General features: G+C 46.7%; 1 protein-coding gene and 1 long non-coding RNA gene across 15 annotated transcripts in view; one reads left to right on the top strand and one right to left on the bottom strand.

Annotated features, from left to right (window-relative positions):
• The window catches only part of PTPRT (protein tyrosine phosphatase receptor type T), a 1,093,164-nt gene that overhangs the window by 67,920 nt on the left and 997,826 nt on the right, over positions 1-27,418 (bottom strand). For 9 of the 14 annotated variants that reach the window (XM_082430071.1, XM_082430082.1, XM_082430078.1 and 6 more), the window contains 2 exons: positions 26,326-26,516; positions 8,773-8,860 (listed from right to left, as the gene is read on the bottom strand). In XM_082430071.1, the coding sequence (XP_082286197.1) occupies positions 8,773-8,860; positions 26,326-26,516 (279 nt within the window). The remainder of the gene's footprint in view (positions 1-8,772; positions 8,861-26,325; positions 26,517-27,418) is intronic. The other 5 variants (XM_082430079.1, XM_082430077.1, XM_082430085.1 and 2 more) reach the window with 1 other exon arrangement.
• LOC309645405 overlaps positions 1-27,418 on the top strand; it is a 925,297-nt gene that overhangs the window by 533,129 nt on the left and 364,750 nt on the right. The window lies entirely within an intron of this gene.

Raw genomic sequence — 27,418 nt, 5'->3', positions numbered from 1 at the left:
ACCTTTGCAGACTTGTTGCAAGGATGAAAAGCAGTTAGATATGAAGGCACCTGGTGTATTGTAAGAAATCAATGCAAATGTGTGAATTCAGTTTTATTGTAATTCTAGACCAGTGGTTTTCAAAATATAGTTCCTTGGCCAATAGCATCAATGACATCTGGGAACTTGTTAGAAATGCAGATACTGGAGTCCCAGCCCAGACCCACCGAATCCGAAACTCTGGGGTGGGACCCAGCAATCTGTATTTTAACAAGCCCTCCAGGAGATTCTGATGCACACTCAGGTTTCAATGTACAGACCATTTGATGTTCAGTTATTTAGCATAGGGGGTGCCTTGGCTATTCAATTCGTCTTGGGAAAGACCAAAAGTTTTTACTGGAATTAGGCCGTGAGACTAGAGACTCACCTGTGCTGGGTGTAAGGAACAGAAATCTATCTTTGTGGAGCACGTAAGATGCTCCAGGCACCATTCTAGAAGCCTATGGATGCTATGCCATTTAACTCTCATCATAACCCATTTTGTGGCTGAGAAAATCAAGGCTCCAACAAGTTTAACAACTTAGAAGGTGTAAGGTTGAGAGCTTCCTTGTAGAGTAGTGGGGTCCCTACCTCTCCGGGAACCCCAAGACGCACTGCCTCCACAGCCCTCCATGCCAGTTCTGACTCTGACACTGTCCCATCCCACTGTGTGTCCCGCCCCCCATCCCTGGCCAGGGGAGAGGGCGCAGTGTCCTCCCATGCACAGCTTTAACTCTCCAAGCAAACCGCAGCTCGTCCCCCCTCCTCCATCATCAGAGGTAACCCGATAAGTCAGTCTTCTCAAGTCACATCCACTTAGAGCATCACTTCAGACAGGTGGGGCGGGGAAGACAATATCATTTGGATACAGGATGTACTCTCTTCCTGTCTTCCGGGCACTGAGGAAGGTAAAGAAAAGGTGCAGTTTTTCAGAGAAAAGAGATTTGACTCATTACAATGAATTGTGGAGCTGAAAAATCATTTCCTAGGAGTACTGGAAATGTTAAGGCCATCATCTTGCACGAGTGGAGAGCGAGGAGGCAGGTAATCCCGCTGAGACTGCCCAGGTACCCCACTGAAGCTAAAGGTCTCCTCGTTCAATCTTGATTGAATTACCATTACCCAGGTAGCGGGTGGCCCGGGGGTGACAGGGAAACAGCCCGACATTCTGTGCGTCTCCTCATGCTGTCAGTTCCCTGGGGCTGAGGCTGGGCTGCTCCCTTCTGCCGGGCCCTGTGAGAAGCTGCTCCAACAGATGAGAGCTCTGGGGCCACAGAGGGGACTTAAGCGTAGAGGCGCAGAGCACTGAGAGAAGTTAGGGGGACAGCGGCCTATCTGATGAATTTGTGGATTCATCCTAGGCAGGATGTCCAGCCCATACCCCACTAAGGGGACTTTCTGAAGAAAGAGAGAAAGGTTTCTGATCCGGATTCCTTCTGAAGCAGAAACTGAGACAAGGACTGAAATGCAAGGACTTGCTTTGGGAGATGATCCCGGGAAACCCTGGAAGGGGAATGGGAAGTAAGAGGCAGAGAGGAAGGAAACCAATGAGGGTTGCGTCATCAAGCAAGTTACCGCTGTAGACAGCTGGGGCTTACTTTCTCCTGTTACTCCAGGAGAGAGTGTGAACACACACCTCCAAGCTGTTCCGCCTCAGCGGGGAGGGACCTGGGGTACTTATACCCGCACCCCCATCAGTCATGGATGGAGAGCTGCTCCTGGGGACATTTGATTTCTTGGCAGTCCCGGCAAGCAGGCAGAGAGGGCTCCAGGGGCCAGAACAAGTCCTCTGACACACAAGGGCACTGAAGGTTTCTGCACCCGGGTCACTCTGTAAGGCCCAGGCAGGAGTCACCCTCAGAGACAGCAAAGGAGAAGGGGGAGTTGGGAACACTGAACAAGGCACCCATTCTGACATCCAGTACGGTCTCCCCAGAAATCAGCAGAGAAACAGCTCTGAGAAGAAGCCCCTGAGTTTGATTTGAATCTGACTCCTCCCTGGAAGTGAAAAGAGCCCCTCTGAAGAGTTCATCCTGCCCTTCCATCTGCTCTGAGGCCAGAGACCTTAGCACATGCTCCCCCAAGAGCACAGGTAAGTCTAGATGCAGAGGGACTCCTTGGTAGGGAGCTCATGGCATCGGGGCAGCAAGAGCCCGGAGCTCTGGTCCTTGCTGTCCTACAGACTCTGCGTGACTGCGGGCAGGGTTCTACATCTCTGGACCATTGCTCCTTGCCTGTGGACTCAAAGAGGCTAGACTTAGTGTCATCTAGGTTTAAAAGTCTATACAACCAGGCTCAGAGTCAATATTTATTCATCTTAATTTGCATGCTTTGCACTGAAAGATGTGAACCTGAGTGTCAGAGAGATGAAGTGACCTTGTTAAAGGTCATGCACGAGGTAAAAGGCAGAACTGAGACTAGCACCTGGGTCTGCTGGACCTCATGCCCAGTACTCCAATGCACCTGAGCCCAGGGGCTTGTCTTAAATTAGGGGGTTTGAAGTCTCAGAAAATGAAAATGTCCTGGGTCTCTTGTTTGCCCTTCAGCCTTCTGCACCTGCCTCTCTAAACTGGAAGCTGATCTCTGTGGATAAGATCAGAGGTTCCTACGCTCAACATTGCTAATCATCAGGGAAATGCCAATCAAAACCTCAGTGTAATATCACCTCATAGCTGTAAGAATGGCTATCATCAAAAAGACCACAAACAACAAATATTGGCAAGGATGTGGAGAAAAGGGAACCCTTGTACACTGCTGGTGGGAATGTAAATTGGTGCAGCCACTGTGGAAAAACAGTATGGAAGTTCCCCAAAAAACTAAAAATAGAACTACCAGATGATCCAGCAATTCCACTTCTGGGTATATATCCAAAGAAAATGAAAACAGTAATTTGAAAAGATATACACACCCCAATGTTCACAGCAGCATTATTTACAATAGCCAAGATATGAAAGCAACCCAAGTGTCCATCAAGAGATGAATGGATAAAGAAGATGTGGTATATATACACAAGGGAATATTATTCAGCCATAAAAAAGAATGAAATTTTGCCATTGGATGGACCTGGAGGGTATCATGCTTAGTGAAATAAGTCAGGGAGAGAAAGACAAATACTATATATTATCATTGAGGAATCTAAAAAATAAGACAAATGATTATAACAAAACAGAAACACACTCTCATAGAGAACAAACTACTGGTTACCAGTGGGGAGAGGGAAGCGGGGAGGGTCAAGATAGGGGTAGGGGATTAAGAGGTACAAACTACTATGTATAAAATAAATAAGATACAAGGACATATTGTACAGCACAGAGAATATAGCCAATATTTTATAATAACTTTAAATGGAGTATAATCTAAAAAAATTATTGAATCACTATGCTGTACACCTGAAACTTATGTAACATTGTAAATCAACTTTTCTTTAATAAAAAGAAAAAGAAAGAAAAGATGAGAGGTTCCGTAAACCCGAGAGTGTATCGGTGTCACTGGTGGGCTTTTTAGAACAGAGATTGCTGGGTGCCACCCCCAGAATGTCTGCTTTGACAGGTCTAGATGGGACCCCAAAATGAGCATTTCTAGCAAGTTCTCAGGTGTTGCTGCTCCAGGGACCACACTTTGAGAACCACTGAACCACCAGACTCTGTCTACAGAGTCCCTTGTCCTCTGGCTCTGGCTGGGTTCAGCCACTGGAAAGCACAGGCAGAAGATTGGATTAAGCGGGGAGTGCCATCGAGGTACTTATTCCTTCAGCTCCCTTTTTTGGGGTCACCATGGGCTGGCTGCAAGGCCACTAAAGGTCACACCTCTGACCAGGTCCTCTTTCTCTGGGTCCTGGGAACCTCTTCTTACTGAATCCTCTGGGCCTAGGCATGGCATTTAGCCCCAGGGTACCACACTATTCCCTGCAGTCTCCCACAGCTAGCTCACATTTTCATTAAAAAACAAAAAAAAAGTCACTTGATTAAATTATCCTCAAATCACCCTATTTGAAGGTCCCATCTATTTCCTGCTGGGACCCCGACAGATGCCAGAAGGGAAGCCTCATTTGATAAAATCTGCACCCCTGAGATCACTTCCTCTCCTCTGTGTAATTTCCTTCCAGTCAAGGAAGCACCCTCTGCAACTTCCACATGGGGAACGCTTGGTATTCTTGAAATTTCCCCTTGTCCACCACATATGCCCCAGGGCTACTTAAAAGTAAAGAACTCTTTGTTCTGTTTTCCCCACTCATTTCCTTTCCTTTCACTTCCTTTCTTTTCTACTCCCTGGAAACCCCACTGTCTCTATTGCTAAATTCTAAACAGAATCATTTGGAAGAAAGGGCTTATTTAGCCAAGGTTTCTCTTTCATTGTTTCATTGGCAGACTGTGCCCTCCCTCCTTCTCTTCCCCTTTCATCTTCTCTGTTCTCCCTGGCCTGGGCCTTTGTCCTCCACTCCAGCCTCCTAGTGCCCTGGGTTCCTTAAGATGCTAATCACACCCGGTTTTCTTTTTGCACCAAGAATATTTCTATTTATCAAGCCAGCGCTGACTTCGCCTCCGGGAGGGAAACGTACAAGGGCAGGAACACTTTCCAATCCTCGGGGCTGTTTCTCTTTTCCTCTTTTCATTTCAATTCCAGGACTTTTTTTTTCTTTCTTTCTTTCTTGGTCCCCCTTTACGCTTTGCACTGCTTTTGGATGCACCGGTTACTTTGGCACTGTCTCCTCTCAGGACTGAGGGCAGACCCGGTCCAGCCACAATTTGCTGCAGAATTACTGACCCGTATATTAGAAAGGAGATTCAGGTTTCTTTAAACCCACCAAGATGGTATCATTAGGTGTCTGAGTTTCCTCTGCCTCTGTTTGGGTTTCCCCAGAAGTAGATATAAGATGAGGATTCCAGTGCAAGCAGTTTACCTAGGAAGAGAAGAGAACAGCAAGAGGAAAGGGGGAGGGGAGTGAGACAGCCGAGAGGAGGCAGCCCAGGAAGGGTGGGCAACTGCAGCCCACTCCCCGTGGAAGCTCTGGAAAAAGGTGTAGAACACACAACCCAGTGAAGGCGAGGATGAGGAGCGGGGCTATTTCATAGTCTAGAGAGAGACAGCTTTGTGCCTGGACAGAGCATCCTGCCCCAGCTTTGGAGAAAGTCCTCAGGCAAAGAGATGCAGACAGGGCAGGACTCGGGGGAAACCAGTGAGGCCCCAGGGCACACACTTTAAGGAGGCGCTTGCTCTCAGAGTCAGGCAGGTGCAGGGTCAACAGCTGAGACTGAGCCGCCCCTGGAACGTGGCACGCTGGGTGCGTCGCCTGCCTCACCCTAGTCCCGGCCCTGGATGCCAGCAGGAGTTACTGCACAAGGACACGGTGGCGCCGTGGGGCGTGGATGGGACACGGACGGCATCTTCTGCGCCCTGCGATGGAGTCTAATCCCTTTCATTGTTCCCCGTGCTGCCTGGAATCCTGCCTTCTCAGACGTGGCTCCTGAAGGGGATACGATTGTCCTCCTCTCTCCCTCCTGTGTCCCATCTCTCCACCCTCTTCATTCAGGCTCAGAATGTCTTCCTTGATCCACTATCACTGTTCCTAGAGTCATCCTGATCCAGACGTCCTCCATCCATCCTTTCTGGGTGTTCTCTATTTTTTGGGGGAAGCCAGAAGGGAGAGACCCATGGCTCAAGCCCTTTGGGGCCTTGCAGGGAGTCCGTGAATTCCAACCTTCAGTCCTGTCTACTGAGCACCAGCCATAAGCCAGGTTTGGGGACACAGGAGTGCAAGAGAGCCCTAGCTCTGTTGTTGCAGGACTCCTATTCTGGTGAGGAGATCAGGCAGCCAACAGACAGTCATGCAAATGCTCTCAACTCACAATAGTGACGAGAACTAAGGAGAAGACATGCCTTGTGCTCTCGGAGTGAATAATGGGGTTTTGACCAAATTATAATGGTCAGAAGAATTCCCTGAGGAAGTGATACCTGAGCTAAGATCTGAAGAATAAGTAGAACTTAGCAGAGCAAAGAGAGGAGGGACGGGCATGTTGATAGAAGAGAATGTGCAAAGGCCCTGTGTCACGGATGAGCAGGTAAAGTTCAAGGTACTGAAAGGCCGGTGGGGCTTAACCGAGGAGACTGTGGTGGAGAGGACACAGTGTGAAATGCGATGGAGAGAGGGCTGAGGGCCTTTGGAAAAGAAGGGCTCAACACTGAAGGAAGCCATTTGAAGGGTTTTCTGTAGGACAATGGCATGTTTCAATTCATATTTTGAGGAGGTCCCTCTGGCTTCTGTTAGAGATCAGATAGGATACATTTGGGGGCCAAAGTAGATGTGGAACAACCAGGAAGAAGGTGGGCAGAGGCCAGGTGAGATCTGATGATGGCTTGGGCACGGATGCTGAGTGCAAGGGGTGGGCAGTGGGACATCCAGAAAGATACAAAGGCTTTCATCCTTGGCTCCTCAGGCTTTGGACCAGATACCTGGCCCGGCCTGGATGCCCTTGTCTCTCGAGGGACAGGGTCTCTTTATTGTGCTCTAATTGTTTATTTTTTCTATTATTATTTTCTATTATACTATTGCATCATTATACCCATTTTACAGAGAGAAGACTAAGGCTTAGAGTGAGTACACAAGGTCTTAACAGCCTGTAATTTAGTGGATCCCATCTGAACTCACCATCTGATATGGGGAACAGACAAGTGACCAGGTATTTAAGGGCACTAGTACACGATGGTGCTCAAGCACAGGACGGTCAGAGCAAGCAGAACCTGTGCCTGGAATGCGAGTTCCCTGGCAGCAGAGACTGAGTGTCCCAGTGCACAGCACAGGGCCAGGCTCAGAGGAGGCCCACACATCATAGGTCTTCATACACATTTCCTGACTCTTTGAATGTATCTTTCCAACACTACATTTGCAAGAAATCTTTTTTTTTTTTTAAAGAAATCTTGCTGCCTGCATTACTCTCTTCCAAGAGACAAATTATAAATGTTTTTCTGATTAGTTCTCCTATTCATAGCCGATTTCTAAATCAGCACAGGAAACAGCTAAGCTAAAACTTCTGCCTCTTTTTTCCTTTACAAGCTGCCTGTATCTTACGCTTTCTTCCTCTAAGCTTTTTCTTAGGCAATGTCTAGACAGTTAAAGAAAACAAAACAAAACACTGAACTGTGCTAGAAATAATTTGTTATTCAGGATTCTTTTTTTTTTTTTTGGCTGAACTGGGTTACTCTGAGAACTGAGACCAAGGGATGCTTCGTACCCAACTGGTGAGATGTCAAATGGTCCAGGTTGGCTGTGCCGTGGCAGACAGGGGCTGTTGTTGACTCCTGTTCTAATCAGAGTATGTGCTTGGCATTTCGTGTGAGGTAAGTTTGTCCTCTGTATTTATGTTGTGTAGAAGGCTGTGCACACCAGTATTTGGCAATGATCATACTTGTGTGAGAACTGTGTATGGTGTGTAGTTCTATGGCAGTCTCTCTCTCCCTCTCCTCTCAGCACTGAATATCATGCAGGGTCCCACACAAGTACTGTCACTGCCCTTGTTCAGGCCCCCTCGTCCCTTGCTAGGACTCTTACAGTAGCCTAAGTGGTCCCTCTGCCTCCAGCCTCTCTCAATCAAATCCACCTTCCCAATAAGCTGCCCTGGTGATCCTTCCAAAATAGACATCTGATTATGCTTCCCTGCCCCAACCTGGCTTATTCCACATCCCCACACGGGTATTCAGTGAATTTTGCTTAAAATAAGGAGGATGGTGTATCCACACTGCTCATCAGTGACCCTGAGAAAGTAACTCCATGGCTATGAGTAATGGTGCCAGGTACTGTGCCAAGGGTTTTACGAACCTTTTTTCAACCGTCCTATCTTTATTCTTTTCCTCACTTTAAAGGCGAGAAAACTGAAGCTCAGAGAGGTCAGGTCACCTGCCCAGGGCCCCACAGCTGGGATAGGAGCCCAGGCAGTCTGACTCCAGAGGGCCCGAACTACTCTGTGCCACTGCTTTCATCAAATCACACACCAGGGGGTGCTTCCAGGAACGCTAGAGCTCACTGCTGAGCAAAAGGCAATGTTCTTCCACGCCTCCCCTAGCTCCACACAAAACAAGCTTTCTCCTGCAGGCTCAGGGCCACCAAACACTCATGCCGACATTGGCCCTGAGCGGCAGGCACTCACCGTAGGGCCCTGCCCCAGCCAGCAGTGGGGTCTGGCAGGAGTCGTGATGCCCTAAACTTTACCTCCTGTGTGAACAGGGTAACCTTGGGCTCCCTTGAGCCCTGAGCTGGTCCAAACCCTCAGGTGCAGGCCAGAGTTCCCGGCTCCTTCTGAGCACCTATCCTTGCTTGGGACTCTACCTCCTTGGAATAGCATTATCTCTCACCTAGGTGTTCTCAGCCCCTCCTTCATGGGCTGGACCTTGCTCTCCACCCCAAGATGCTGCCATGATGGGTTTTTTGCAGAGGGGGCCTGCTGGGAATACCCTTGTGGCTGGGCTTCCTCCCCGACCTGAAGAATTCTTGAGCGGGCAAGATCCAAGCTTCAGAGGTTTCCTGCATCTACTGTGCCTGGACCCAGCTCCCGGCCTGCCCGCTCTGGCTGAGATCAGCCATGCTCTGTTATCCAGGCCAGGGATGGCAGGGAGGCTGAGACAGAGCTCCATGCTTAGCATGTGGACCCAAATCTGGAAACATCAAGGGATTATTTGGTAACAAATTCCAGGTAAATAATAGTGATAGCCACTTTTCGTCTGTGTTCCCAAAGCCTGGAGCCCTCCCAGAAGGTCACCTACAGGATATGATGTTGCCGTATCGATTCTTGTTGCGGTTTTCATCCTCTTTGGCTGTGTCCCACGAGGCTGTCTGCCCCTCCGGTAAGGCCTAGAAAAAAAGGACAGAGTGATTAGAATGGCTTGAGATAGGAGCTTTATCTGGGTGTCCACGGGGAAAACGAGACCCACTGTGATGGCTCACACAGTGCAAAAGACTGTGTGCTCTTGGATGGGGCCTGGGGAGAACACAGACTTGTTCCCTCCCTGGTTTATTCACCTGTTCAGGGACTCAAATGTTATTGATGTCCTTTGTGTGTCATGAGTTCAAATCTGGTGCAGTAGGGGAGGCATTTGTTCATTCGTTCACTTGATGGATATTTGAATCCCTAATATGTGTCTGGTGCTATTCTAGGTACTTGGGATACAGTGAAATAGACAAAGCCTCCTTGAGCTTTCAGTCGACTGGGAGATGCAGCAAACAAGCAAGCAAACATCTATAATTTTAAATAGTGTAAAATGCTGTGAAGAAAATAAAGCAGGGTAGAGGTATAGTGATCGTGCATGAGAATTATTTTGGATTGCACAGTCTGGGAGGGCTTCTCTGAGAAGGTAACATTTAAGCTAATTCCTTCATGATGTGAAAAAGCCAGTCATGCCAAGAAAAGTGGGAAGTGTTTTCCAGGCAGAGAGGACAGTGGATGCAAAGGTGGTAACCGAATGACCATGTTCAAGGATGAGGTGGGGAAAGCAGTGACAAAAGCATCTGGAGAGGCAGGGAGAGAGTTCAGGCTTCATAACGCATTGTGGTCATTGGTAATGAGTTGGGTACTATTCTAGGTGTGATAGGAAACCATTCGAGCGTTTTGAGCAGGGCAGTTAGCTAATTTGATTTATGTTTTACAAAGCACATTCTGGCTCATGTATGGAATAGAGACTCTAGGAGGCCCAGGGAGGAAGCAGGGAGATCAGTTAGGAAGTTGTTACAATAGTCCTGCCAAGAAATGAGAGTACCTTGGACCAAGATGGTGCAGTGGATGTGGTGAGAAATGATTACTTTTTAGGATGTTCAGTTGAATATTGCAGATTTTGGTTTTCCCCCAGAAGCAGCCTCAGAAACAAGGATTCTAGTATGAGATTTGTTTGGGAGGCAATCCTAAGGAGCTCATGGGTGGGAGAGTGGGAAAAGTCAGACAATCGAGGGAAGAACGCCAATACAGGGGTACATCAACGAACAAATAACCACTGCACCTGAGGCTTAATCCCATGGGCCCATCTCATGGCTCAGAGTTGTTCTCCCGGAGGAAGAAGGGAGTTGGGGTATTTATCCCCCAGTTCCCATCTATCACTGATTGAGGACAACTCTTAGGAAATCCCTTGGCACTTCTGTCATGCTCTGTAGACAAGGTGTGCATATTCTTTTGTCTTAAGGAAGTACTCAGGCAAAAAGTCACAGGTGCTTGCAGGAGGCGGGCATTGGGTAGGCATACAGGGGAAAAGTGAGTGTGGAGGGGATGTGGGCAGGGCACCAACACATCTACTACAGACGTGGACTATGAAGGAAAGAGAAGGATGAAGGCTGACTGGTTAAAGAACTGAGTGGAGAGTCACATCTTTCATTGAGATGGAGAAGAAACAGATGGGGGAGAAACAGGTTTGGGAAAGCACGAATTAAATGTTGTGTTCTGGGTACATAAAGTATTGAATACTTAGAACCGTGTACAGCACTTGCTTCTAAACATGTTCAAAACAATAAAAAACCAGCAGCAGCAGCAGGCATGTTTGAGATGACTAGTCAACTTTCAAGCTGAGATACTGAGCAGGAAGTTGGACATAGAGGTTCAGAGTCCGAGTTAGAAGGAAGGAAGAGATGGGACTCATCAGTTTAAGAGAAGACAGACAAGTAAACAACCATGTGACGTGATTTAACAGAGTTATGAGCCAAGTGTTATGGAAACACTGGGGAGGGTGCAGCCACTTATCTCACAGAGAAGGAAGATGGGCATTTCAGGGAGTGGGAACAGCTTTAGAAAAGCTGCAGAAGCATGAATGTCAGATCACATCTTGACTACTGCCCCTACCCTGTCTCTGGTAGAACAGGCTGGATGCCCTGCTCATGGCCCCTGCACTACTTCTGAGACTGAATTTGCTACCTCTTCTTCAGTCTACATAGCTCCCTGTCAGCAGTGCAGGGGAGAGGATCTTCCAGTCATCTTAATACACCAGCCTTGCCCACCTGTTTCTTACCAGGTCTACATCCTAAGCAAGGAGAAGTCTGTAACCTGATTGGTCAGAAATTCAGCCACTCAGTGGGCAATGTTTTATAGGCAGGCAGGACCACTGTCTATTCAAAGCCCAGACCATGCGTAATTCCCCCTTTCTTGCTTCCGGTCTCCCATGTCTCTTCCAAGCCAGACATCTCCCATGTCTCTTCTAGAGCAGGAGTTGGCAAACTTTTTCTGTAGTGGGTCAGATAATAGGCAGCATGGGCTTGGTAAGCCACACAGTCTCTGTTCCAACTACCCATACTCAACTCCACTGTTGTAGAGAGAACACGATCCTAGACACAATGCAAACACATGGGCAGGTCTGTGTTCCACTAAAAATTGATTTACAAAAAACAAGTGTTGGGCTGGATTTAGCCTGTGGCTGCAGTTTGCTGACCTTTATTCTAGAAGCATGACCATGCCCCTCATCTGTGCAGTGGTTGGGTAGATAGAATGGGTGCCCATTCTACTACCTAGTCATACCAGATTGAATGAAGATGGGGTGAGAGGTCCTTGCCTAGGCTAAGCCATGTTCTCTAACTTAGTTTTGCCCAGGGTTTTAGACCGGGGTAATAGAGTGCCTTCCCGGCAATTACTTGATCAGAATGTTGTTCTTTGTGTGTCAGAAACCCTTAGACTGGTACCCCAGAGGAGAAGCAAAACAGGTTCTAGGCTCTGCCCTAAATCTGAGTGTGAAAAAGTGCTATGGAGATAGAAGAGTGCTCGTTCTGCAAATGGAGGGCTTGTCTCTCCTTTTTCTCCTCCTCATCCTGTACTTACTCATTATAATTGACCATCTCCCTGCATCCCTCTTGCCACCAGTGCAGACCATCTGTAGACCACAAATGGTTCGTGCTTTGGCATGGAACTCTTAGAACCCAGATTCCAGCCCTTGGCCTCATCCTCTCACCCGAGCCAGGTAGCTCCAGCTCTTTTCAGGCAACTTGCCAAGCCTATATACTCCTGGTTCTCTGCAGGGGTGGGAAGGGCTTGTCTCAGTGGTAGCATTAGACTTCTTGATGTTTAAGCTGATATTCTGGGGATGGATTTCTACCTGAAACCCTCTGTAATAAAAGCCACTATTCATCTAATATCCACCTAAAGTGCTATGAAACCGAGAATAGCACCCTCTGAATGTTTTCATACTCATTTTTTGGGCAAAAAAATCTGCTGGCTACTCATTATGTGCCAGGATTCAGGTTACAGTTAGATTAAAGTTTTGTAATGGCTGAACATTAGAATTGTCTGGGGAAGCTTTAAAACTCCCAGGCTCTACCCCAGACCATTAAATCAGAGTCTAATCGGGCATCAGTAATATTTAAAGCTCCCCAGGTGATTCTAATGTGCAGCCATGATTCTTGCAAATAGTGAATTTACCTGGAGAAATACTTTCCCACAGGTCTCCTCTTGCTTTGGTTTTGTCCCCTCCAATCCATTCTCCTGTATAATCAGAGAGATCTAATATGTGAATAGGACCCAGTTACTCCCCTTGCCATTGTCACTTCAGTATAAATTCCAAACTCTTTAATACAAGGTCCTTAATGATTTCACCCCATATGCCCCTCCAGCCTCATTTCTTACCCTTAAAACAATATTCCAGTGATTAGCAACTAAACACAATGCCACAGACAATTTCAGGTGTTACAGACTTCTGAGACTGACTATATACAGTGTTCCCTCTGCCTGAAATTCTCTTCCACCTGAGTCTGGCTGGTAAACTCCTACATATCCTTCAAAACCCAGTTCAAGCATCTTCTCTTTTGTGAAACCTTCCGTGCTTACTTTCCCACTATCCCACTGCATCCCCAGCTAGTCAGTCACTTCTATTATTAGCTGGACTCCTTTACATCTGATAATTTGAATGTCTTGTCTTCCAACCTGGCGATGGGCTACTCCAGGTAAAGGGTAGCATCTTATTCATGTCTGTATCTTCATAACCCAATACTGGCTTTGTATTTCGTATGTGCTTGAATCACCCCTTTTGAATGAATGAATGGATAGATAGATGGAAAAAAAAAATAGTGTGTGAGATGGCTTCTGTGCATACAGAGGCAAAGATCCTGGAATCTCAGAGGTGTAAGTGGCCTTGAAAATAATTTGTTTGTGCTCCCTTCCACAATGGCCTTCCAGGCAGCTGATAAGCTGATCCCTAACATCTGTTAAGTGGATACCATCAGACTTGGATGCCCCTGGTGATGGAGAGCTCACTACACCATAAAGCTTCCCGCCTCACTTTTGGACAGACCCCCTGGGCATTTCTTTCTTTACTCTGCCTCCATGTACTTCGCCTTTGCCCTGATCCACGGGGCCCCACAGAGTATGCATGCACCCCCTGCACCACGATACTGCAGAAGTTTAATGAACGCCCCTGTCCACCCTCAGAGTCCTGAAATGGCACAGTTTGGGAGTCCTTTCAACATCCAGGCCATGCTCTTCAGGATAAACCCAGTGCGAAGATATCCTTTGAAAAATCCTAGATAGTTGTGATGAGTGGCACGTCTCTGTGGGAGATCATGCAGGCTCCTGGCACAGTCTTCGGAGCCTCTGTGTCCCCCTGGTGGGGGATGAAGGACAATGTGTGGGCCCCGGGGGCTGTGATGATGTTGACAAAGGCTGAGAGGCAACACCTCATGCAGCAGCCCAGGAGTGAGTGGTAATGACCCCTTAGTTTGCAGACTTTGATCACACATCCCTCTCCATTTTTAGGGAGCTGCCACCTAATAGGGGATAATCTCAGGAAGGAAAAAAATATGAGGGGGTAAAAGTATGAAAGGGAGTCTCATCTCCGTCTTCAAAGTGAGCCAGCCGAGGGGGATTATTTTTGCATTAGTGGCTAGTTACAGTAGATTGACCAGGGAACGGTGGCAGTCATTAGGAGCTAATCACATTCTTCTGAAACCAAAATTGCCATCTCATTATATTCATCCATTATCAATCTCCGCTTTCCTTTTCTCATTCTCTTCTCCTTAGAATGTTGAGCTCTATTTTTACACTCTTCTCTTAGTGTGGAAATGTTTCCAACTCTTCCACAGTGTTGCTTTTCTAAGGCAGTCATTTTTCACTTCTTTTTTTTTTTTAAGTCCTAAAAGGTGTATTGGGGGATGTCTGCATCTCTGGAGGTCTGAGCTGTGGTATTCATAGAATCCTCAAAAGGCAGATCTGAAAGGATCTTTTGAGAATGTTATTGCCTCACTTTACAGATCAGCAAAGTGAGGTCTGAAAACATGAAATGACTCACCCAAGAATGCATATTAAGTGAGCCCTTCTTCCCTCCGTCCCTTCCTCCTTCTCTCTTTCCTTCCTTTTTCCAATGACCAGCTGGGTGCTAGGACTACGCTAGGTCCTAGAAATAATAGCAATGAACACGGCAGACAAGATCTCGTGGACTTTATGTCCTAGTTGTGGGAAGGTGCAAACAATAAACAAGATAATTATTGTTTAAAACAAGTGCTACGAAGGCAACAAACAAAGTCCTGGGATAGACAGTGACTCTGGACAAGGCACCACTTTAGGTCAGGTGGCTTGGGCAGAACTCTTCGAAAAGGTGGCATTTGAGAAGGAAAAGTGCAGCCCCTGACTTCCAGGAGCTGGCTTGGCACTCCCAGCTGGACCTTGGTGTTTTCCTGTTGAACTTAAAACAATTTCACAGAATGCCAACACCAGACAAAGCTCCTCTGAGACCAGGATGGAGCGAGGCTAAAACTAGACCACTCTGTAGTCATATCCAAACACAAACAGGAATACTGCCCAAGCCAAAAACAACCCAAAAAACAACCAACAACCCACCTCCTATCCTGGCTCACGTGAGCGATGCTGCTCCTTTGCCGATTTCAGCTGTAGCCTTGAGCCTGTGCCCCCTTCTAATAGTTAAGATTTATTAAGGTACCCAATCCTCCCACTTCCTATTGGTGTCTAATCCAGACCAAAGCCCCAAATCACCTAACACAGCTCGCATCCTACGAGTCCTGTCTGACACCCTCTTCCTGAGATTTCCCACAGTTCCTAAATCCAGCTTATTCAACTCCAGGTGTATTTCTGCTGGCCTCCTGTTGACACCTTGGAGCTGAAAAACAGATGATGAGCAGAAGCCAGCTATGGCAAGAGCTGGGGGAAGAATGTTCCAGGATGACGATGGGTGTGGAGGCCCTGAGATGGAATGAGCTTGGAGTGTTCTAGAACTTGAAGGGAGGCTCTACAGAGCTGAGAGAATATAAATGACACATCACGTGGATGGGGAAGGTGTGGCGCTCAGGTGAGGTCTTGTGGGCCTGCCAGGATTTCCCCGTGACCCCACCCACCACTGCACTCTCCTGATGCAGGCAAGATCCCAGGGAGTCTTCACATAGGAGGAGCCATTTTACCTGGGTCTTTCACACATCTCTCTCGTCAAGAAACATCTCTTGCCGTGCATTTGAGAGGGAAAAGGCAGGGCTTTGCAAAAGGGAGACAGACCAGAGTGTTTGGATATTTTTACTGCAAATCATTTTACCACTCCAAGTCTCAATTAACTTTTTTGAAAATTAAGTCAATAATACACCCTTCAGGTTAGGTGTGCGGGAAGGATTTGACTACACAGGGGCAGCATGGGGAATTCTTTTGCCAATGGAACTCTTATGTACCCTGATTGTTTTGGTGTTTATGTGACTCTATGCATGTTAAAACTCATAGAATTGTATACCCTGCGACCCCCAAATAAATTTTGCAGCATATAAATTTAAAAATGAAAAAAATTCACCCCATGGAGTTTTGTGATGATTAGTGATTACCTGAGATAATGCCTGTAGGCACCTAACCCAATGCCTGGCACATGGCAGGTGTTCAGACTCTTCCATCCCAAGGATATGCTATCCAGCCCCCTTGTTTCACCCCCAGAATTCATTCTCTGCCTCCTACTGAGCAGAAGCATCCAGATTATTGTCACAAGACAAAAGAGGGGGGCTCCTTGCACCATCCTTCCTGGTTTGCCTCAGACCAAAGGGGTTCACGGGATGTAGAACTTTCGTTTAAAACTGGGACCATCCCGGGAAAACTGGGACAACCTGGTCACAGGTAAGATGCAGTATTAAGGGAGTGAGAAGGAGTTTTATGGGCGGTTGGAAGCCTAAGGTCTGGTCTCAACTGAGGTCCGTGAGCTCAGTAAATACCCATGTTTACTGAAGACCATGGCTAGCTGGTGGATGGCAAGGGCTACCACGGATGGCTGTACAGGTTGTGCACAACACAAGAGCACCAAATCTAAGGGAGCACCATTCATCTGGTAGGCATGACAGGTTTCTGTATATATTATGAACATCTTCTGCAAGGTGATAAAGTCAAGTATCTTGAGACAGGTGTACCTTTTGCTGTTTCACTCTAAGGTGCTATATGAGTTAGCGGTGGCCCTGGCAGAGACCACGCTTTCAACAAATGCCTCTGTCTCTGCTGAAAAGCACACGCCTTAGGGATTATAAACGTGGACAGAGAAGGCAGGAGAGGATGACTAATGACATCTACTCAGAGTGGCATCAGGAGAGCAAATATTATTGTGTGCCATGTCACTAAGTAGATGGTAATTTATGGGTTCTGCTGGGGATGTTGAGTCAAAAATCGGAGGGCGGCAAGATGGGGGTATTTGTCTGTGACAGGAGTTTGGAACAAGCAGAATAGTTGAGTGTCTATCTGCATACAGAGTCGCAAAGCACCCTTTAAAAGGCCCCACTGAAAGCTACGAGATCTCTTTTAAATGACAAAGTTTAGGTCAGCTGTTCTCAAACTTTGGTAGGGATCCAGATTTTCTAGAGAATTTGGTAGAATGCAGAGGCCTAGGCCCTGTCCTGCATCCATGAGCCTGTGTCTCAATGTTCTTTACTAACTCCAGGTGGGTCTGACACATAACACAGTTTAAGAACCACTGTTTTAGCCGGGAAAGTGATTGGAAACAGCAAATTCCTGGGGAAGACTCACTCCGAAGACACTCTATGCACCTACAGAGACAGCCCACGATGTGAGCGTCTTTCTGTGTCAGTGTCTTTCTTTAAGAAATACTGCCTTTTAAATTTCTGGATGGCACAATTTTTTGTTTGTTTGTTTAAATTGAAGTATAGTTGATTTACAAATTGTGCCAATCTCTGTGGTATAGCAAAGTGACTCAGAGTCTAAAATACGGCACAAATGAACCTATCTACAAAACAGAAGCAGACTCACAGACCTACAGAACACACCTGTGGTTGCCAAGGGGGAGGGGGGAGGGAGAGGGATGGACCTGGAGGTTAGGGTTGGTAGATGCAAACTATTACATTTAGAATGGATGGGACTATTCTTTTTATTTTATTATTATTTTTAAACAACTTTATTGGAGTATAATTGCTTTACAACGGTTAGTTTCTGCTGTATCACAAAGTGAATCAGCTATATGTATACATATGTCCCCATATCCCCTCCCTCTTGCATCTCCCTCCCACCCTCCCTATCCCACCCCTCTAGGTAGACACAAAGCACCGAGCTGATCTCCCTGTGCTAGGCGGCTGCTTCCCACTAGCTATCTATTTTACATTTGGTAGTGTATATATGTCCATGCCACTCTCTCACTTCGTTGATGGGACTATTCTTAACCATAAAGTTTTTCACCAGTACTCTGCAAATCAATTAAATTAATATTTAGTATACTATTTTCCACATGCTTCAGAGAAGAGAGGTGAGTAAGACGCTGGCCTTACTTCCAAGAGGCCTGTAGTTTGATGGGAAAGCTCATACTAGGGTACATCTATTCCTCCCATCTCTGAGCCTATGACCTGGGGGACCCCTGCGTCCCATTCCAGGCTACAGACTTCTGGTCCTGTCCACACATTTTCTCCATCTGCATGCATGAGCTTCTGGGAGGGTGCCTCTGGGTCAACAGCTCTCCCCTAAACTTGAAGTCAGCCAGAGTTAAGGGGTGGACTGTCAAAGGCCATGATTTACCTTGTTAATTCTGTTCAGGAAAACTGTGAAAACTTCCTATTTCTCTCCCCAACTAGTTTCATTTTGATTTTTCTTTTTTCATAGACAGGCATCTTTGTTTCCTGTCTAAGAGCTGGCTTGCAACATTTCAACTCTCTTATGTTTCTGAGCCCCTAAACCTCTGTTTCACTCTGTCACACATGCTTTTCCTCTACCCAGCCTCCTACTTTTCTTCAGCTCAGTGCCTCATCTTTTAGAAAGCTTCTGATCGATCCTGGCAGTAATAACTGACAAAAAGCAAAAATAAACAACAACAAAAACGTGCATTCACCCTGGACTGCCCTTTCTCATGGGTCTACAAAGCATGTTAACTAGAGTTCTGTTATATGATTACATGGTGTGGTAAGACCATGAGCTTCCTTCAAAGTAGGGTCTTTATTTTCTTTCTGTATCTTTCTAACTATCTCCAGTAACCTACACAGTGTAAGGTACTCAGTAAGTGTTTCTGGCCAAATGAAGTACTGGCATATATTATCAGCCTTCAGGAGTCCATGCTATGTAGTCAAACATGTCACAGAAGATGAAACATGGACCCAGAGATGGAAGAGTCTTGTCCAAGTCCACCCAGCATATCAGTAGCAGATTGAGAACCACGTCCTGACTCTCACTTGAGACACTTTTCTATGGTACCACCTGAAAATTGCTCACTTGGTTGGGGAGGATTCCAATTAAACAGAAAATATTGCTTGCTGGGTTACAAACAGAATACTAAGTGGAAAAATAAAAATAAGCTCAAAGGAAAGGACTCCGTTAATAGTCTCTTGTACATGAGCTCTTTCTTGCTAGGAAAACTTCCAAGTCTGAAACCACATGGTTCCTGATGTCTTTTGGCCACCTCTGGAAAAGGCCCAGTTTCTCCTTATTTTAATCCATGGTGAGTGGAATGAGATGAGCAGGCAGAGAGTCAAGTCTTTCTATTTTGGTCATTATGAGTTTCCAGAGTTGGAGAACAACCATGGTTTTCCCTTTCACGATTTGGGCTTCTGCCACTAATTCCCCACGCCCCTACCCAAGAATCACTCATTTGCAAATTGGGGAGCTGGACCAGAATCTCTCAGAGATCACCTGCAGTGGCATGTTCTGGGACTCTTTTACCAACTGAGGGGAGAAAAAAATTGTGGGAGAAGCTGGAGGTCCACTCTGTGTCTCTGCTCAGGTGGCTCTGAGCAGAGAAGAGGGCACCTGGGGAGATCTGAAGCATCCATCTCCTTGGTTACACTCTATCGGGAGGCTGCCTGCCCACCATCACTTAGATGACTAAGAGAAAGAGGGCAACACTGGCCTCACCCCACACAAGCCATGCACGTGGCGTGTCTGCCCAGAGCTGGAAAATGAACAAGTGTTTGCTCTTCATTAGGCTGCACCACATTCCTCACAGCTGTTCCTCGTTGCCTGAAATAGTCTTAATGGAGCTGTAGTAACCAATACCTTCTGGTTTCCCTACTGGGCTTGTTCTATTCATTAGGATGACAGGCTGCCTGGATTGGACTGGATTAACATGCTTCTCTTCCTTCTCTCCATCACAAAGTCACCTCACCCTATTGCCCCACATCCTTCCCAAACTTGATACTCATCTGACCGTGACAGTGGCTGGCGTTCTAGGACTCACAGACGATCCCACTCTCCAGCCAACATCTGTTAGCATTTGACGGCATGCTTAGGATTTTTCGTTTGTAACTGGGGAAGGTGGGGGAATTTGGGCTGGGGGAGGAGGGAAGACTCTGCAGTCCAGGGTCACGTGAAGAAGCCCCTTGACTCTAATGTGACTGTGGTCCAATAGCAGGGCAGATGTGCGGGGTCCTCACGTGCCTCCGCGGGCACCGGATGTGACCGGCAGCAAGTACAGCAGGTGAGGGGAAGGGTCTGTGGGCACAAGCAGGGCACGTGCCGGGGACTCCACGGGTCTCCTCAGACCAGCGTCTCAACCTTGAAAGTACATTAGAGTCATCTGGAGAGCTTAGGAGATACTGATCCCTGGATCCCACTTCCAGAGATTCTGATTTAATTGGTCTTGAAGGATGGCCTGGCTGTTGGTGTTTTTAAAACTGGGTTATTCTCATGTGCAGTGAAGATCGAAAGCCTCTAAGACTCAGATCTGTATGGGAAGTGCAGTTAATTTGCCTCAGGCCTCCTTGAGTTCTTAGGAACCCAAGGTCCCTGGTCAATCACGGTTGCTAGGACTTGAGACATAACTACGGGGGTGGTAGCCCCAGAGAGCGGGGTCCAGTGGAGCTACAGGTGGGATGGGAGATCCAGCTGGCCTGGACAAATGGCTCCCGCTGGGACTCCCAATATATCATGGACAGAAGCACTCTTTGGATCACTCTGGCCAATGTCTTCACGCCCACTGCATAAATATGAAAATGGAGGCCCAGAGAGGGGGCGGAACTGGCTCAAGGTCACCCAGATAGTTAATGAAAGGGACAGGGCTTAAATCTAGGCATTTTGACTCTCAATTCAGGACCATTCATGCATTATTTCAAGTCACCGAACTTAAAATATATACATTGAGAGGTTCAAGTTTACATGCTAAAGAGAGCAAGCTGATTTTATGGCTCGACATGAAAGAATGTGTGTGGGCTTGTCTAGGCTCGGGGCCCAGTCTCCAGGTTCAGGCAAACCCATATTTTCCTTGAATTACTGTCCCAGCCGCCTACCTGCCTCTGATCTCCCTGTTCTGACCTACGACAAATAGTTGCATCTAAAATGCGAATCCAGCTTAAAAAAAAAATCCTGCTGCCTTCAGTGGCTCCCCATTGCTCCTGGAATAAAATCCAAATCCCCTTGCCCACACCCCATGGCTGCCCCTACTAACATTTCAGTCCCATCTCCTTCCACGCTCCCTCCTATTTCTCAAGCTTTGGCTTAGGCTTTATGTCTTCCAGAAAGCCACTGGCTATCCATCCTCAGGCTAGGCTTCATGCACCCCACCTCCAAGGGTTCTGATAGCACTCTGGGGATACCTCTACTGTGACATTTTGCCAAATAGTGAGTTAGTTTATATGCCCATCTCGAAGAATAAGCTCTAAGCTCCCCAGAAGGCAAGGACTCTTATCTTGTCGCCTCAGTTTCTAGAGTCCAGTACAATGCCTGGTCTATGAAAAGTGCTCTGACACCTCACAGTTGAAATTCTGTGTTTTTAATATCAGCTATGTGTCAATGGCTCCCGAAGTTTTCTCCCCAGTCCAGGCTTCTTTCCCAAATTCCAGACTCATATATCCAGCTACCTATTTTCCATCTCCACTAAGATATCCAATAGACATCTTAGTTCAACATCAAACTCCCCATTCCTTCCTTATCCCCAAGTCTGTTCCACCTGCAGCCTTCCCATCTCCACTGGTGGCAGCTCCATCCTTCCAGTGGCTTGGGTAATAGCCTTGGAGGCACCCTTGATTCCTCTCTTTCTCTCCCAGGCCACATGTAATGTGTTAGAAAATCCTGTTGGCTCTATCTTTAAAATACATTCAGAATCCAGCCACCTCTCTCCACCCCCGCTGCCACATCCTGGGTGAGTCAGCACTGTCTCTCTGCTGGGTCACTGCAGTGGGCTCGCAACTGGTTTCCCTGCTTTTACCCTTTCCTCCCTTTGTCTATTCTCCACAGAGCAGCAAGAATCAATCTTTCAAAATAATGTCAGAAAATTATCACTTGTCTTCTCAAAACTCTGCAGTGGCTTTCCATTTCATTCAAAGTAAAAGCCAAAGTCCCTATAATGGCTTATAAGGCACTATATGGTCAGGCCCCCTTTATTTCTCCAATTGCACCTTCTATTACTTTTCTTCCTTGTTCACTGGACTCACACCACGCTTGACCTCCTTGTACATGCCAGATATATTACTCCCTTGATCTTGATTCTTTTCCTCCAGATACTTTCCAGCATGCCTCTGCTCAAATCTCATCTTCTAATTAAAGACTGCCCTTTCAGCCTGTAGAATACTGGAACTCCTTCACCTCATGTCCCTGGAATATACCATCTCCCTTCCTTGTGCTTCTCTTTCATTTCCTGTGGTACTTACTTGTGGAAGACTGTATTATCCACAGATTATATTTTCCAATACTCCTGTTCCGTATTCTCTCTTAGGATCTTGCAGCTACACCTCCCTTCATCAAGAGGTGGAGTCTAATAATTCCCCTCCCCTAGAATGCAGGCAGTTATTGTTTGCGTATAACCAATATAAGGTGGTAGGAGTGATGCTGTGTGGCGTCCAACTGTAGGTCACAAGGGGTGACGCACTTTCCACCTCGTTAGCTAGCGGGCTCACCCGCGGAGCTCTGCGCCACCATGTAAGAAGTTCAGTGATCCCGAGGCAGCCATGCTGTGAGGAAGCCCAGGCTACCGGAAGAGGCTGAGTGTAGGTGTTCCAGCTGGCAATCCCAGCTGAGATCCCAGTTGTTAGCTATCTGAGTGAAGACACTTTCAGATCTTCAGTCCCAAGCCTTAGAGCATTCCCGGTCAAGGCTTTAGACATCATGGAATAGAGACAGACTATCCCTATTGTACCCTGTCCAAATGCCTGATCCACGGAATCAGTGAGCGCAGTAAATTGGTTGTTTTAATGTCACTAAGATTTGGGGTAGTTTGTAACACAGCAAACAGTGTTTTTCACTGTCTAACATACCATATTATTTACTAACATATTACATAAAGTAAGTTATTGTATAATAACTTCCTTATTTTTAAGTCTATTGTTTATTTTGGGTTTCCTCTGCTAGAACACAAGCTTCACGAGGGCATGGATCTTTGTACATTTTTGTTCTCTGGTGTATCCCAAATACCTCGAACAGTCCTTAGAAACAGTAAATACTCAGTAAATATTTAATGAGCAAATTTGTAAGTGATTGTAAAACTTAAGTGAATTTTATAAGACACAGCTTGCTATAGCTGAGAGGTCCCTTATATGTCAACTTGTCAAACCCACTCATTTGTACGAAAAAAATGAGCAGGGTAGGGGAGTGACAGGCAACAAACAGAGCACATAGCGTGTGCGTTTGATAGTAGGATTGAAGACCCAGGAATCATATATCTACAATAGGAAACAGTCTTCAAGTAGATTTGTGATTCTTTGCTCAGTATGTAGATTCCAGCCATCACAGGAGGCTTGATGATCAAAGCAATATCCAGCTATAGTCTAAGGAAGTGGAAAGACATTGTGGAAAGACTCCTATGAAGTAACGTTTTCCAATTAACCTCCAGTTAATCAGGAAATGCTGTTAACTAGAAGCTAAGCATTCAAGCTAACTGATTAGTACAATTTGAACTAACTGAGGGCAAGTCTAGTCTACTTAATGATATTTCTGGTTGAAGTTCAAATGATGGAACAACATTTATTGTTTTCTCTCTCATTATAAAAGCAGTTCATTTCCATGCTAGAAAATTTGGAAAATGTAAAAAGGCACAAACAAATAAATGAAAAAAAAAAATCAATCCAAATCCCACCACAGAAGGATGGATACTTTTAAAAGATACCATTGTGGAAGGAGATGCACCAAAGTCGTCAAATGTATTTGTATTTCTGTTTTCAAATTTTAGATTGCAAGTTCTTAGAACAGTGTTTCTCAGGCTTTGACTACTTGGCCCCCTTTCTGATAAGCCACATATGTCCCTTAATGCTATTTGAAACTTTAAAACAAATTAAATATTATGACTAATGACTTATTAAACCTTCATGATATTGAATACGACTTTACAAACAACACACCCTGTCCTGACATTCACTCACCGCACAGATCTACACAAGTGAGTGTGAGCACACACACATGCCCCCCCCCCCCACACTTTAAGGGGTTGGGATTGAGGCAGGAGAGAGATGGGCCCCAGGCTGAGCAGCTGCAAACAGTCTCCTGTAGACACTTCGAAATAAAGATAATGACAGGAGCAGAGCCCTGCTTGAGTAAAAGATAAGGCGAGCACGTTTTTCTCATTCCTGTGGTCAAGGAGACATCCTAGACCACACATGTGCAGAAAAGATCCTCAGGGGTCAAAGGTGAGAGGGGGCACCAGCCCATAATATGTCCTGCCAACCTCCCAGAAACCCCCACGCTAGAATTCATCTTGGCTGAAAGATGTGCGTGCACATTGGGCAGGGCCCTGAGTCAGGCCAAATATGGGCACGAGCAAGATGACTGGCCAGAGGCAACCTGGAAAACTGCCCTCATATAAGCAATTTTAGCCACCCCTACTGGGTGCGACTCACTCTGAGTCTGCCTGTGTGTTCTTCCACACGTACTTTGCTTCTAATAAACATTTTATCTGCTTCATAATCTCTGTCTCTTTGCTGAATTCTTTTTTCAAAGAAGACAAGGACTGAGGTCCAGCCGCTGGACCCCACGGCCCCCTGAGATCAGGATCATTTAACCAACCTCCTAGGAAATAAGACCCAGGGATGTGAGGTGATGAGACCATCACCTGCAACTCTTATCCCAGTATCCTCCCAAAATTTATAGGTTGAGTATATGAAAAATACTATTTTACTTAGATCATATTTGAAATTAACTGCTGGGGACAGGAATAAAGACACAGACGTAGAGAATGGACTTGAGGACACGGGGAGGGGGAAGGATAAGCTGGGACGAAGTGAGAGAGTGGCATGGACATATACACACTACCAAATGTAAAATAGATAGCTAGTGGGAAGCAGCTGCATGGCACAGGGAGATCAGCTCGGTGCTTTGTGACCACCTAGAGGGGTGGGATAGGGAGGGTGGGAGGGAGAGGCAAGAGGGAGGGGATATGGGGATATATGTATACATATAGCTGATTCACTTTGTTGTACAGCAGAAACTAACACACCATTGTAAAGCAATTACACTCCAATAAAGATGTTAAAACAAAAAAACCAAACCAAAACAAAAGAAATTAACTGCTGGTTCTCCTGAGCTGGTAATTACTCATGTCCATTGACATAAACGTTTTTGTTTGCATAACTGTGTCAAATGTTCTCCTTGCTACCATGTTTTATACTCTCATAAAGTTTTAGGACCAGACAGCCCCTTAGTAATCACCTATCCAAACTCTTCATTCAACTAATAAAGAACTTTAAGACTCAGGTAGCAAAACGATAGGCCACGCAGTTTGTTGTATTGGAATCTGGATGTCTGGACACCCCCTACCCCCAAATTTAGCACAATTTCATGACCTCACACAACTTCTGAAATATTGCTTTGTAAGCTCTTTCTCAGAATATAGTCTGAGAGATAAACTTAGTCTGCAGTATCAAGAATTCCAAATGTGTAGTATCTGAGTCAATGCATTTTCACTGCACACAGTGAAACTGAACCTAGCATATCTGGGCCACATGATGCATGTGAGAAAAAAAAACACCACCACCACCACCACCACCGCAACAACAAAACCTAGTGCAAATAACTCAGAGCCTGGCACGCAGTAAATGCTCAAAAGATATTTTGGGAAGGATGGAGGAGAGGTAGAGAGAGGAAAGGAAAAGAGAAGAAAGAGATGCTTGGTTCCAAAGCTGCCTGCAGCTGGATTCCGACAGGCTCAGGAGGGATGCAAAATTCCTCTTGGGGGTCGGATGCTCTTTAGTGCAGGAGAACATCTTAATGAGTTTTTCCTTCTACCTTTTGTTTGTAAAAGGTGAGGCCTAAAGGGCAAGGAGTGAAACAAAAGGAGTGAGATAAAGATAGCTAAATTGTTCTGCATAATAAAGTAGAGGGAGTGGAGTTCTTTTCTTGGCTGCTATAAAAAGGAGGAGGAAAAAAAGAGGAAAATTTTAGGACACTAAAAGGAACTTTTGGGAAAGGAAGTGGACAGAGACCTGTCTGGTGACCAGAGCCTCACCTCAGGAGGACTTGTATTCAGGTGCTTCCTGTACTCGGCTGCAATCCTTCTGTGATACCCTAAACCTTAGCAACAACTGCTACTCACAAATCCTTGGCATTAGAGACTCGCTGGGGAGGAAGGTAACGGATGTCCAAGGCAGGGGTGCGGAGCAGGTAGAGAGAGAGACGGAGGACAGCAGTCGCCAGATGCGATGTTGACTTGGGGGTGTTGAAAACACAACAGAAGCATGACAACGAGGCAAGAGGTGACCAGGAGCCAGCAGGCCTGCTGAAAATCACTGGCAGGGGTGATCTGCTCGCTCTTCTACAACATGTGGGATGGGGGCGGAGCCATTCTATCCATATCTTCCCATTGAAGGAAGGTGTGACTCCAAACTGATGCGGTAGGTCTGGGTGGGCCTGAGATGGTGCATTTCCAGCAGGCTCCCAGGTGGTGTTGATGCTGCTGGTCTGGGGACCATACTTTGAGTAGCTTTAGTACCCACGAAGCCTCTGTGCCCATCAGGGAGTTTCCCGCAGGCTGGTCTCTTACCTCATATTCCTCCTTGAACCCGTAGCCCTGGCCTCTCTTCATCTGAGTGATGTGCTGGAGCAGGTCAGCCACCCGGATGGCGGGCTGGAACTGGTCCCGGGCATAGCTCATCTCCACGGGGTCGCAGGCCCGGTAGGGGTGAGTCTGGATCGTGAGGGTGGGCTGGGAGAGCTCCCCACGGCTGCCACCTGCTTCAAAGAGAAGGAGGGAGAACAGACCATCACCTATAGGAGTTTTGTCCTCTGTCCTCTGTGCCTCCCCCAGGTTGACCTCTGGAGGGCAGAGGGAACTAACTCAGGACTCAGCTGATCAGGGAACTGCAGAAAGAATAAAGAAACACGGTTTCCCTGGCATGGCTGTGGCGGTAGATTTAAACATTAAAACAACAAACAAGCCAGTGACACAATAACCCTTGGTTCGTTTCTGTTTCAAGGGTGCATCTTGATGGAGTAAAGACAAGGCTCCAGGTTGGCTGTCATCTCCTGCCTGTTTCTGTCCTTCCTTCAGGCTTGTCAGGTCCAGGCCAATCCCAGAACCCGTGAGAAGCCAGGCAGGATGGGTACAAGGAACACCCTCCTGGTGAGGAAGCAGACTACCTGGAATCGTCTCTGGTGCCTGCCTGCAGGTGAGGAGAGCCTCAGGTCCCTGGAGGTCAGAGCCATGTGTCTGCCTCTGGTCCATCTGCCTGCATCCCCGTGTGACCCGGTTTCTCTACTAGTTTGTTTCCTTTGGGTCATACACTGGGAGGAACTGGAGCCAGTCTTGGATCCGCAGTAGATAGCAGGGACCCTGACCCTCTCAGCTGCTCTCCAGCTATGGGCTCTGCAACACTGATCACCTTCTGCCTACTGTCTAGTTTCCCCAGAATTTAACACTCTTAATCCAGGAGTGATGCTGAACCTACCTTGCAGGTAGGGAAGCCTGAGCCACCTCCTTCAGTCCCGAGAGCTCCTTCTCCCAGGCCTGGGTCCTACGCCTCATCGCCTTCATACATCTATCCTTGGTATAAGATCTATAATCTCGCCTGATAATAATCTTTAGACACACTGAATTGCGTTAACTGCTCCCTACTAGTTGGGCCACCCTCAAAACT

Source organism: Balaenoptera physalus (assembly GCF_965194825.1).
Source record: "Balaenoptera physalus genome assembly, chromosome: 16".
NCBI classification, from domain to species: domain Eukaryota; kingdom Metazoa; phylum Chordata; class Mammalia; order Artiodactyla; family Balaenopteridae; genus Balaenoptera; species Balaenoptera physalus.
This window is presented reverse-complemented; position numbering and strand designations above follow the sequence as displayed.